Genomic DNA, 13046 nt, shown 5'->3' with positions numbered 1-13046 from the left:
CAGCTGTTATCAAACGGCGCCAAAAAGAAGTAATTTTTAAAAATTTTAGTAAAAATACAACTGTAAATGTCAATAAATAAATATCCTTAGAAAACATTTTTACACTACTTTGGAAATAATTATTTCTTACTTTTCTCATTTCAGTGCTTAATAAAACGTTACTCGAAACAAATTATTAACATTTCCTAAGATTATTAGTACTCTTAAGCATATTACACCTGAGATTTAATTCTAAGCTACCCAAATTTCGACCCTGTTTATTCTACATTAAGTTTTTTCCCTAAGCATAGTCAACTTGGCCATTAGCCAATTTGTTAGTTTTTTTTGGGGTTAGGTTATGTATGGTTTGGTTGGGTTTGTGTAGGTGTAGAACATAACTTGTTACATATACCTGTTCATAACTATTCAATAATAATCGGTCAATTACATTTAGGCATTTTATGCATCGCTCTGATAAAAAAATATTACAACAAAAAAAATAAATATTATTATTATTAGTATTGTTTTGGTTATTCTCCATACACTAACCCCATTGTCGGAATGCGAAGAAACCCGACATATCGATTGGCAACACTGTAGCAGTACAGTGTTGCTATACTATATCTTATTATAGGCAGCAGCAAAACAGAAATTTTAAAGGAATTTCTGCACTCCTGTTATATTTTGTGAATTAGTTATTAGCTACGTCGGTGGCTGGATCTTTGAACATTACTATTCGAGGAAAATCTCTTCTCTTTTTTTTATTCTCTTTGTGTGCTTTCAAAGACTTTCGCCTTTTAAATTCTCAAAAGTACACTACGACAAGACGATACGACGGTAAACGGTTCAAAGTACTTTGATATATTTATTACCATTATATTTTACATGATGATAAATTAAAAAATACCGAGAGAACTCTCTCAAGTTTTCAATTGTTAAATACCCAAAAAATCTTTACACGGCTGTTGACTTGGACGAATAACGTTTTTTTGTTAATATTATTGTTTTTTCTTTAAGCTAACTTAGTTAAAAATTATTTGCAGTGTTTATTTTCGAGTGAACGAATGTAAAAATATGTATTGTTCGACTGTTTTTTTTCCTTCTAAATATGAGACAGTAATATAGTTTTATTTTTATGGCCGGATAAAATATATCAAAAGAATAAAGTTAATAAATACTTACCAATACTACTTTGGGGATTTACGGGGTTTTTTTTTTTTTATTTATGAAAAGAAAAATGGAAAAAGTAATGCAGCCTAATGCAAACACCGGGTAAGTATTAAAACATGTATAAAAACGCCACCGCCAAACTTTACTTTTACAGGGAAAGTATAAACAAACACCAGAAAAATAGCTACTGCACGTTGTAACTTGAATGATTTACTTTTTGCATATTTTTTTTCTTTTCCAAAAACGCAGCAGGACCGAAAATGATTAAAAAAAGATAGTAGTGGCAACAACTACGAGTAGAACACTCGGCTCTTTTAAACGGCCAAATAATAAAAAATGAATAATACAATTTTTCTAGAAATTTTCCTTCGTTGTTGTTTGGCTGATGATTTATTGCGTTTTTAAATTAGATTTTTTTCCCCAAGCCATCTTTGAGAAGAAAATTCGGTACATTATTATTATTATTATTTATCACTTCTCTATTGTTGTATTCAATTTGCGGCCGCTGACCCGGGAAAACCATTCTGGGAGGTAAGGAAATTACATTTTACCAATTATTACCCTTTACACGAACCTAATGGCTTCGGCAATCTCGTTTTCTGTGTTAATAATAATTCAGGTTAACAAACACACACACACACACACAGAGTTAATTAATCCAGCCGCACGTTTACCATAATAATATGACAATAACCATTATATAACCACAATAATCGTTCAAGACAATATTATATAATATAGTCAGAAGGGGCAAGTTATTTGACGTTGACTTTGTCCACCTAAAAAGTGTTTATTCCAAGTCGACGACTTTGTTGGTCCACACCTCGAGCGAGATGAAATGAATGACCAAACGAAAAAATCATTTGAACAACATTTTTTTGAATTCCAAACGCCCATTTTACCAAACTCAAATTTCTTAGATAGGAAAACAGCTTGAAAAATCAGTTCTAAGCACAGAACCCAACACATGTATACAAAAAAATGTACCTACTAAAATTATGGTTGATGTCCCCCAATATTATAAAGAGTGACTTAAACATTTGTTTTGTTTTCTTTAGAAACTCAATAGAAAACAAATAAGTGAATACAATTACTTAAATAACACCTATCTATTCCATAACGGTTGTTTTTTTATTTTCCTATTACTTGGTATTTAGAGGACCGTTATAATACATATGTAGGTATTATTAAGCCTGACTAATTACTTTTTTTTTTATGAAATGTCAGCAACAATAATAATGTTTTACCGTTTAACCTTTTGCAAGCAAATGCAAAATGTTAGCATAACTTGTATTGAACTTTAAATTGGCAAATATCACACAAACGTGATTTACAGTAAGTGATATGACTGGATCGTCACAAGTAGTCAAACAAAACAAAAATCTATTAAATAACTATTATTGATATGAATTGTTTATATATTAATAAGACAGTACACGCAATAATTGTTTTAATTTTCAAAATTGTTTACAACAGCTGTAAGTCCGGTTTGGACTTAACATAATTATTTTACTATCAAACGGTTTGTAGTTAAATCAAAAATATTTAAACGAAATATCAACTTAATTTTGATTAATTGGACATTAATAAAACCAAGTAAGTACCTATTTTTGTAAAATTTTTATTCGTTATAGATTTGTAAAATATGTTTTTTTTTTTATTAGTCTTACCATAATATTTTCTCCGGCAATAATATAAAAGTAAAAAAAAAATATTTCAAATAACTTTGGAAGGATAGACCGACCCGTGTACAAAATTATATTATTATTATTATGGTGAATAAACGTTTTGTTAACCGTAGCGCCATCTAACGGTGACCGTGTGAAACATTAACATGTACTATAGCCTGAACTTTTAGGGAATATATTTTATACAGAATAATAATTTCACAAGTGTCAGATTTGCACTGGATGAAAATTCTAAAAAAAAAACGAGCAGTTGGAAACGTACAAAATGAATTCATAGAAATTAAATAAAACATTATTTGAAATTATTTTCGTTTGTCTTGAAAACTTTTTCTTATCCGAGTTAATTATTAAAATGGATTTTATTATTACAATTTTTGTATACATTCAAATAAACAATAAAAAATAATGAATCAAATATGTTGTGTCATCGAGTAATTAAATGACAATTTTGTATTTATCACATTTTCTCTAATTATTAAAAAAAAAACAATTTAAGTGTGTTACTAGCTAATTATGTTAAATTAAAATGATTTAACACATTAACATATTTGTTGTGAAAAATGCATAAATATAGAAATCCTGAACACCAAAATTATTGTGAATAGCTTTTGATATGTTTTCTGTGTCATCCTTTTTGTGTGTGTAAAGCGACGTTACAAGTTGCATATAGACACAATAGAATTAAATTAAAAGATTTATAAAAGCTTTAAAAGATTTAAAAGCTTTTTGCAATCGTTGTAAAATGTTCAATTACTACAACCCTGCCGAGTACGGCCTGTCTTTGTTAAAAGGCTCTTAACAACTTTTCCAAGTGTGTATAGAATTTTTTTTCTGTTAAAATTTGTATCTAAAAATTTACATTGCCAGAATACTGTTTCTGCCTATATTATATATATGTGTACCCAAAAAGATACAAAAAATTGCTTGTTTTTGTCAATATTAATCAAATATACAATAAGGCAATTGCAAATTTGGAAATGTTATGCAACTTTAAATACCTACACCATTCGTATAATAATATCATATTTCTAAAACGTTCAACGTCATTTTGTACTTAAAGCAACATAAAACTTGTTTTTCAATAAGGAAAAAAATGTACAAAATAGTGTTGTATAAAATATTTAATATATTATTTTAAGTATCTCCGAGCATACATTAAATAACTCATAAACACAAACTATGATTGGTAAATAAGCCAGAAATGCAATCAATATTTTTTTTAAAAAAACTATTAATCTGTACAAAAATTCACTCCTGTTATTTTTTTATGATTTTTGGTAATGTGTATCCTGGTCTGTCCTTAAGGAGTTTCTTAATAAATCCCCTTTAAGAAACAGTATTCCTTTGTCGTTGTATTGATGTCTGCAATAAAGTAGACAACATGTGTTTTGTGCACTTGTTGGGCAATATAATAATATTGCTTCGACTGCAAATGAATTATTTTAAGTTCTGTGCCTGATGTACACTGGCGATAAGACCAAACGTGTTCCGAATAATTTACAAGTCCTTAGGACAACAAAAAAATTATTCAACTATATCGCGATGATCGAAGATAAAAGAAATCGATAAAAAAAAACAATACGTCTTGGGAGAGTTGACCTCGGTAAAGATGTAAGGAAAAAAAATGCTTTTGGAATCTGTACCTGTATACTGTTTTAGACGCTATTGGTATTCGCCACCCGTCCGGGATTTCTTTTTTTTAATATTATTTTATATATATATAGGTATTACTATTTGCCGGCCAGCCCGGTTTAGTAGAGTAAAGAAAAAAATATATCATAATAATTATTGGCGATTTGTATTCCAAATAGGTTTTTGGGCAATCCGTCGTCACACACACATACAATACACGACCACGTTCAGTCGGCCAGGTAGTATACAGGGTGACCCACAACTACACGGTTTATAGTCAGTGTCTCCTAAGTATAAATAAGTAAGACTCCAGTATAGTATAAGCTTCGTTAAGCCGTAGCTGTGAAGGTATATATATATATATATATATATTGTTTTGTACAATGATGTGTTTCTGATATTATCTTCTAAACAAGTTGTGTTGGCGTACCAACTTCGTATGGATCAGAAATCATACTTGAAAGTTGAATTTTTTGTGCCAAAAAGTTCACCCCCCCCCCCTACAAAACACAAATTTAAACATTTTCCACTTCCAAATTTGTATTCTTCAAAAAAAAAAAAAAAGGTTAAAAGTATCCACACTTCATGCAGATACAACAATACATGAATATGTCCTGCAATCTAGTATCTCTAATTTATTATCTCTAATCCACTATCTCTATTAATTCACCTCCATAATCCTCCTCCATAATTCCTCCATATTACTCCACAATTTCTCCATAATTATCCATTTCTTAATTTATTTCTCTTTTCCAAGCCAAGTTTTAATAAGACCTGAGGTCTGAAAATTTGACCGTATCTAGATCTGGGGCTGTGACATAAACGAGTTACTTAAGATGTCCAAAAATATTTTTTTACCAAGAAAAAGCCCTTCAAAAAAAAAAAAAGGGCAAATTACACTTTGAACGTAGTAAATTCCTAAGTGGCTAACCTAACATGATGAGAGTGAATCAACAGTAAACGGGTATTATGTACCGACCTTGCTGTGCTGTCTGCAAAAAAAAACCGTTATTGTAATAAATATCACTTGGATCTTTATTCCAATAAAACTAAAACGGTACTAAATTGTTACTGGAACGGAAAGTTAGTTATTAAATTAATGCCCAGGTCGGTTCTACTATACACGTTGTACACCTTTAATAGAAATAAATCACAACCACGGTCTTGCAATATTGTTAAGACTTTGTGGAAGACGGTTAGATTTACTCTCTCCCCCGGGGTTGCTGGCGCCGGCCAACTTTACAGTCCCTAACCGTAAGTGTAAGTAATTGCCAACATAAACCCGAGCGACCGTCGTGAAAAGACTAAATAACAAAATACGATGACGTTCGATAATAATAGTTTTAATACAACAAGTTGACCAGACGATGAATGATTAATTTTAATATTGTTAAACCCTAAAGTCTCGACCGTGTCCTAAACGGACATCTTACAATATAATTTATGAAGCGTTAAAAACTATATTGCTCTTCTGTAGCGCCAGTAGTAGTTTCACGCAAGCTGTTTCGGTAATTGTATAGAAAAAAAAAAAATAAATAAATAACAAAGAAATGTGTAACAAATCTAAACACATTTTTGGCAAGGTTGACTTCGGTGTTAAGCCAAAAACAAAAAAAAGAGAGCGTTTTTTTTTTAGATGCTAAACGTAACATATATTTTTTCAAAGTCGATATTAGTGTATTACTTAGATAACCACATTAACATTTTTTTAGTCAGAAAGAAAAAAACACCATAAGAATAGGCCACAGAACGGTTCGAAATCGTTAATGTTATTTATTTATTTTTATTATTGTTTTTTAATATAAGTTTAATACACCTGGATATACAAGATATATGCTTTATTGACAGTTTGGGACATCAGTAATTAGTAGGTATGTTATTAGTAGGTATTAATTATTAATACTGTTTCGAGTGGACGATTGACATGTAAAACGATATTGAAGTATTAAATAATTAAGTTAACTCTCCTTTAAGTACAAGATGGGGGGGGGGGCGACTTGAGGACTTAACTGTTATTGGTTTAATAAAAATATACATATATTATACCGTCTCCGTAAGTACGTTTTTGCAAAGTACAAATAATCGTATGATAACACTTGTTGTGACAAATCTTATCTAACCTAACCTATCAAAATATAATATGCTATACGTTTTGTATTAAAAAATCACTCTAATTTCGATCCCATTTAAATTAAACGTGAAATTAAAAAAAAATATGATATCAAAGTTAATTATATGCTAAAAAAGGTAAGTATAAGCCACAAATGTATTGTTATTATTATGAAACAGCTGAAAATTGTAAAAAATATTGTAACAGGGGTAGTTATCAAATAAAATAAATTCCATACAGTTAATCATCTACTTTATGATCTAAATATATAATACAAAATATAAATATGTTAGTGTTTTTAATTAAAAAAAAGAGGTGTGTATGCGTTTACTGTGCACAAAACAATGGTTGCTGGAATCACTAAATTGGGAAATACTATTTAGATGTGTAGTCCAATATCGCAGCTTATTTGAGCTTATACTAATCATTACTAATTGGTTTCCTTTTAAAGTGAAAAACATATATCTAAAATATATCTAGATATTATATAGCATGGACTAAAACTTTTCCTTATCTTGGAACGTTTGGCAATGGTATGAATATGTACAATATTATCTGTAAGCACTAAAAAAAACGTTGAAAAGTTTCAATAGCTTTCTAACGGTATATATATAAATATTGACCAGATTTGGAAATTATTTATCGAAAATATGGGCTATATTATGAAAATCAGTTTTAAACAACCATTCTACCGGTGACAAAACTTTACTATATAGGTACTTTACTACAAGTATACAAGTATAACAAGTATAAATAGAGCTCCAGAAGAACAATCAACGTGCAATAATTATACACAGCTTATATACATTATTCATATTTTTGTACTAAATGAGTTAATAGCACAAATAGGACAATATGTAAAAAATAATACAATGTTTATTCGATAAACAAAGTACATCAGCTGTTGGTCTCTATGGTGAAAGTCTTAAGCCGTTTCGCGTTTGACAACACGCGCTTCTTAAATGATATACGATGCCGTGACAACGATCACTTAGACATAAGCCAAGAAAAAAATCATTTTTTTTTTTTTCAGTCAGAAAACTTTTAAACGATAAGACAAAATACTAAACCGCCAATTGATTTACGACAGAAATGCGTGTTCTCTATTTATTTATGTATTTTCCGAATATTTATTAAGATTTAATACAATTGTGACATTGTAGCGGATGTGTTGTCTTGATGCGACCAAACGAAATCGTTGACAAACGACAATTTAATTATTTTAAAAAAATAAGCCAGCAGACTATCCAACAGATACAACATAATGGCACATTTTAAGGTCCTCGTTCAAAACATGTGACATATACTATTTGTATTCAACTTGAAAGGCTGTTAAGAAGAGGGCCACGACAATCATTGATTTTTTTTTTACACTCAAAATGGTATCCGACAAGAGTTTTCGCAGCATATATAGATGCGCTTAAACGGGCAAGAGTATTTTTTGGAACTTTTAAAAAAAAAAATGAAAAAATCCTTGGCCAATGTGAAATAAACAAAATATCGTTTTGGCCATTACACCAAACACGGTACTGCGGTTTTGGTCGTTTTTAATCGATTAAAGACAAAAATCGTTTGGACCCGTTTGTTTGGCTTTAAGTCTTGTGGTGGTTTTTTTTTTTTTATGACTTATTCCCAATTCATACCTTCGGTGAAATTCCTCTCCTCTCAATTGCCTTTTTTTACCGAACAAGTTTGTACACAAAGGCAACGGCGACGGCGATAAATCAAAGGGGGTTATTATTGCTGGGGGACCAAGTTTCTTGGGAAAGGTCTAAAAGTCCCCGGTGGAAGCTTATCAACGGCCATCGCAGTGTACATCGCAGGTTTTGCCGTACCGAAGCGCTAATTATAATAATTCGCAAACAAACTTAACAACCGTCGTTGTATATTCTAATATTGTGGGCCCGGGTCGACCGGTAATTATAATAATATTATACACATTATAATATAAATATAGACAATATAGTGTTGTGTACACAGAATTTACATAACATGTTTCGCTGTGCCGCCGGGTAAACATTAACACCGCTGCAAGACACATTTGATGTCTTATTCAAATCGAACAAAGATGAACAAACGACGAGGAATGACTAGGAATGAGGAGTCGTCAAAACGTTAGAAATTGTCTTCTCATTAGCGGCAATAACATCCGAAATGGCTCCATTTTTTTTCAACGCATTTTAATGTAATATTTTGTTTTCAACCTAACCGCATCAGCTCATTGGCATTTTTTTTTTTTTTTACCAACGACTATTTTTACACGACAATCTCAAGACGACGACCGACAGACACTATCATCGCCGAAGTAGCAAAAAAAAAGAAAATACTAATTGATTGTTTTGTTTGTTTCCGCGCAGTGTTTTTTAGACCGAACAGCTGTTTGGCGAGTTTGTCGTGGCCAAAAGACGTTAACACACATTACACCAAATGCGTTGTATCTGTTTGCATTGCGCTTAGGACTAATCTGTACGGTTTTAATTGCCTCGTACCGATCACACACATTAATGGTAAAAAAATAAAACGTTATTGGATAATATTATACACGCACGTGGCACCTTATACACGATATGTCGTGCGCTAATGAGACGTCGTTAATCATAAAAAAAAAAACCATTATGACGCGTTCAACAAAATTTAAAATACAAAATCTGAAAACACCACAAACGAGGTCGACACTCGAGGGGGTCAAAAAACACATAAAAAAAATTTGGTAACGTGTTACCTATAATTAGTTAGAAAGATTTTTGTTAAGTGAATTGCATGCGGTCTGTTTTTCTGACGTTTTAGACCAAAAAGACAGACAAAATTTCAACCACTTGGGTCGGTCCGATTTTTAACGTTGATATTATATCTTATGGCTGGGGTCATTCTGAAAATTTGTCCGTCACAGTGCTCACGTCATTATCATTATGTCATTAAGTATATATATATAAGATTAGAGATAATAGATACGGATTATGGAGGGTCATTCTGAAAATAAAGTTCAGAGTATCCACACTTCATGCAGATATCAGGACATATCCCTGTATTGATGTATTTGCATGAAATGTGGATACTCTTAACTGAGTGTGCTCAGTTACTATTTCTTGGAGTTTTATATTTATAAACTTTTGTAACTTTGTATAGGAAAATCAACGGTGTCGCCTAAATTGTAATTATCTTCATACACTCTGATTTTCCCACAGGTGTAGAAAATCTATCCCGTGCGATTCTCGAATAGTGCATCTCTTCTGGTTATTATTTTGTGCTTACACCCTTTTGGTTACAACTGATATTCGATTTTCGTTTTTCCGTTAACTCTGCCTACTTTTTTTTCGTTTTTGGAATTTCGCGCGCTTAACCGTCCACCCCGGATGTGTTTCTTTCTGTCTAAGAGAGTATATTTTTTGGTCATTTTTTTTTTTTTTTTTACCGTATTTCCCGGCCAATGACCACCGTCCAACCGCGTCGACGTCTCAGGTCCAAGTGATCCTTTTTCTTGGGCCTGGCGTAACTCTGGGGTCCGTCGTCGGTCGCCTTCAGCCTGACTTGTTTGTCGGCGGCGGCAACCGCGGTGGTCGCTGCTGTTTCCGGTGCACCGGACTTCTTCTTGGCGGCGGGTTCGGCCATTCCGCACACACGGTTCACATAGCACAGCCGACTCGCCGACCCTCGACTCGGGGATGAAAGAGGGGAAGGGGGGGGTGGGGGGGGTTGAACTCAAAAAAACTATGGAATTTTTTTTCGGAGAGGGACAAAAAAACCGAAAATCGTTTAACGGCGCAACAGATGACGATGTCGACGACGTCGGTTTTCCACGAGGACTGCCGACCGTGCTGTGTCCCTGTCGGCGAGCCAAACGCGGCAGCCGTTGATATTTTTAAACCCATGACACTACCGATATATACATATATATATATATATATATATATATATATATATGTATGTATACTTAAAAAAAATATATACACACACACACACATCCGTAGAGTGTGTACCGTAGAGCGATATTATTATTGTGGGCGACCGCGGCGGGGCACTACGGCGACGACCGGCCGCGAGCGCCGGCAAAACGAGGCGGCGACGGCGGCGGTACGTGCGGACAGCTTAATATTAATATTATTATTAAGATTATTATTATACATGGATTTTTTTATACACACTTTCACCGGTAGCGCAGAAGAATGCAAAAAAAAAAAAACCACTCGAGATGATGTGACGCGACGACGGGGACACGCTGGCGCGTTACAAATTTAACTTGTACGGTTCCCCCGCCTAAACCGTACACCGTATTGCCCTTATAGCAACGGCAAATCACAAGTTTCAATCTTTCGACTAAAAAAATATATATTCTGACTTGGACTGAAGTCCACCAGGACCGGTCCTGCCGTGCACGGCAACGTGTTATCTATAATTAGTTAGGAAAACAGAAGATTTTATTTAAGTGAGTTGCATGCGGTCTGTTTTTGTTTACGTTTTAGACCAAAAAGCCAAACTGAGATTATGGAGGGTCATTCTGAAAATAAAGTTAAGAGTATCCCCACACTTCATGCAGACACATCAAGTCGCAGGATATAAGAAATTCTAATTAGTTAAGAGTGTCCACACTGCATGCAGATATCAGGACATATCCATGTATTGATGTATCTTCATGAAATGTGGATACTCTTAACTGAGTTTACTCAGTTACTATTTCTTAGTGTTTTATATTTATAAACAGCTTCTTTTGGTCTAATATAAGATCTTAATTTTTTTTGAAATTGGTATCACTCATATTTACCACCAAAATAGAGGTTTTTAATTCTGTAAAGACAGAAAGAGTTCTTCGACAACTTCACTAGGTTGTGTGGTAAACGGATTTTTAATATCACTCGAATAGTTTGGCGTTGCTTACATATTTATGTAATTGTCAAGATAAATTGGTTTTACAAAATTTCAATTAACAACAACAACATACGTGTTACTGACATGTTCGAATTGACTTAAACTACCCCTTTCTTGCCAACCCATTAGAAAAATCTATGCATATTTTTTTTATAGAGTAAGATATTTTAAAATACTTGTTGTATGGCTCTTTGGTGAAAATATAATGTATGAGTTGTGTTCTCTAAACTCTACATAAAAAATCCATCACAATAAGGATAGTGGAGACGTGGAGGTCTTTGGGCTCCTGTACAGGGCAACAACTGTGTTAATATTTTTTGGGTATTCTTCAATTACAAACCAGTTTGATAATACACTTTTGAATTTTATACAGATATTTAGTGCCATAACAAAGGCGGCAGAAAGTTTTCGTCCATTAAGGCAGCAAGGGACAAAAGCTAACAATATATAATATAATAATTACTAAATATTTATGAAAATAAAATTTCCATATTAAACTCGAATGGATGAATAAAAATAACTAATATCAGAAACGAGTACCTTTGAAAAATACATTTTTTTATTACACCAGACTCGGTTCTAGATAAATTTCTTGAAGAGCTATAATAGTTCACAAAGTAGTGTGAACGACCAAACGATTCCGTGTGATCGTGCTAACTTTTCAAATAATTCAATGTCTTTCTCTCTCTCTCTCTCTCGCACTTTCTTAGACGGCAGACGGGATTAAGATTAAGTGCTAAATTTAAGTGCACCGAAAAGATAATCGACAGGCAATTTGACCGGCACGAACGTGCCAAGCGATCTAAATCCTCGCCATTAAACATCACCGACCGAAACCTATTAACTTAATAAGTTGAAGATGTCACGCCCATTGACGTATTAAGAAATAAAATTGCCCGTCCTACACTATGCGCCGTGTCTGCGATTGGCCATATTGTGAACGTCGAGCAAAAGCAACGAAAATATAGATTACTCCAATAGTTAAAGAAATCCGAATACATTGTGTATTGACTTCTTGATTGGACCGAAAATGTAAAAAAAAATGCACCCCTTTCCCCTTTAATTTGAGAAAAACGCTCAAAAAAGGCTATGAAATATTATTTGGACAGACAACAATATATGTTAGTAAACCAAAATAATAATATCAAAAACCTTGCTCTCCCCCAGGTAAGTATATTTATTCATTATTTCGCTTTATTAGGTGTGCTTTTAACAATCTCCTTGCGATATAAGATGATAGTATAGTCTTTATAATATGTTCTGGCCACACGTTTTTTAGTAGTTTTATTAATATCTGGCCTTAATCATATTTACTGGCAACATTTCATGTACATCAATTTCCGTGGTTCGCCAGTAAGTAAGTGCCTACCTAAGAAATTAATTTGTCTATCCTTATTTATATCGTTATATATCTATATATATCCTTATACATCCTTATATCCTTATATATCCTGCAACTTGATGTATCTGCATGAAGTGTGGATACTCTTGGCTTTATTTTCAGATTGACCGTCCATAATCCTCATAATCCTAAAGGGAAATTTCCACTTTGACCGTAGTTCTAAGTTCCTGTGTGTGATCGAAACAACAGTCAACAGGTTTCT

The 13046-nt window shown here is 32.8% G+C and overlaps 1 protein-coding gene across 3 annotated transcripts in view; it reads right to left on the bottom strand.

The window, feature by feature from the left end:
- Nucleotides 1-13046, bottom strand: part of LOC126842641 (cAMP-specific 3',5'-cyclic phosphodiesterase) — a 255397-nt gene that overhangs the window by 144957 nt on the left and 97394 nt on the right. Inside the window, exon 1 of one of the 3 annotated variants that reach the window (XM_050579688.1) lies at nt 9992-10248. The exons of the other annotated variants lie outside the window; for them this stretch is intronic. Within the exon in view, the coding sequence (XP_050435645.1) occupies nt 9992-10188 (197 nt within the window). The 5' untranslated portion in view covers nt 10189-10248. Of the gene's footprint in view, nt 1-9991; nt 10249-13046 lie in introns of those variants that run through there. 3 annotated transcript variants of the gene reach the window in all.

Source organism: Adelges cooleyi, unplaced genomic scaffold (assembly GCF_023614345.1).
Source record: "Adelges cooleyi isolate 19-005CV unplaced genomic scaffold, UGA_ACOO_1.1 ACOO_flye_CR_arks_rails_tigmint_CR_PRNA_574, whole genome shotgun sequence".
In the NCBI taxonomy this organism is placed as follows: domain Eukaryota; kingdom Metazoa; phylum Arthropoda; class Insecta; order Hemiptera; family Adelgidae; genus Adelges; species Adelges cooleyi.
This window is presented reverse-complemented; position numbering and strand designations above follow the sequence as displayed.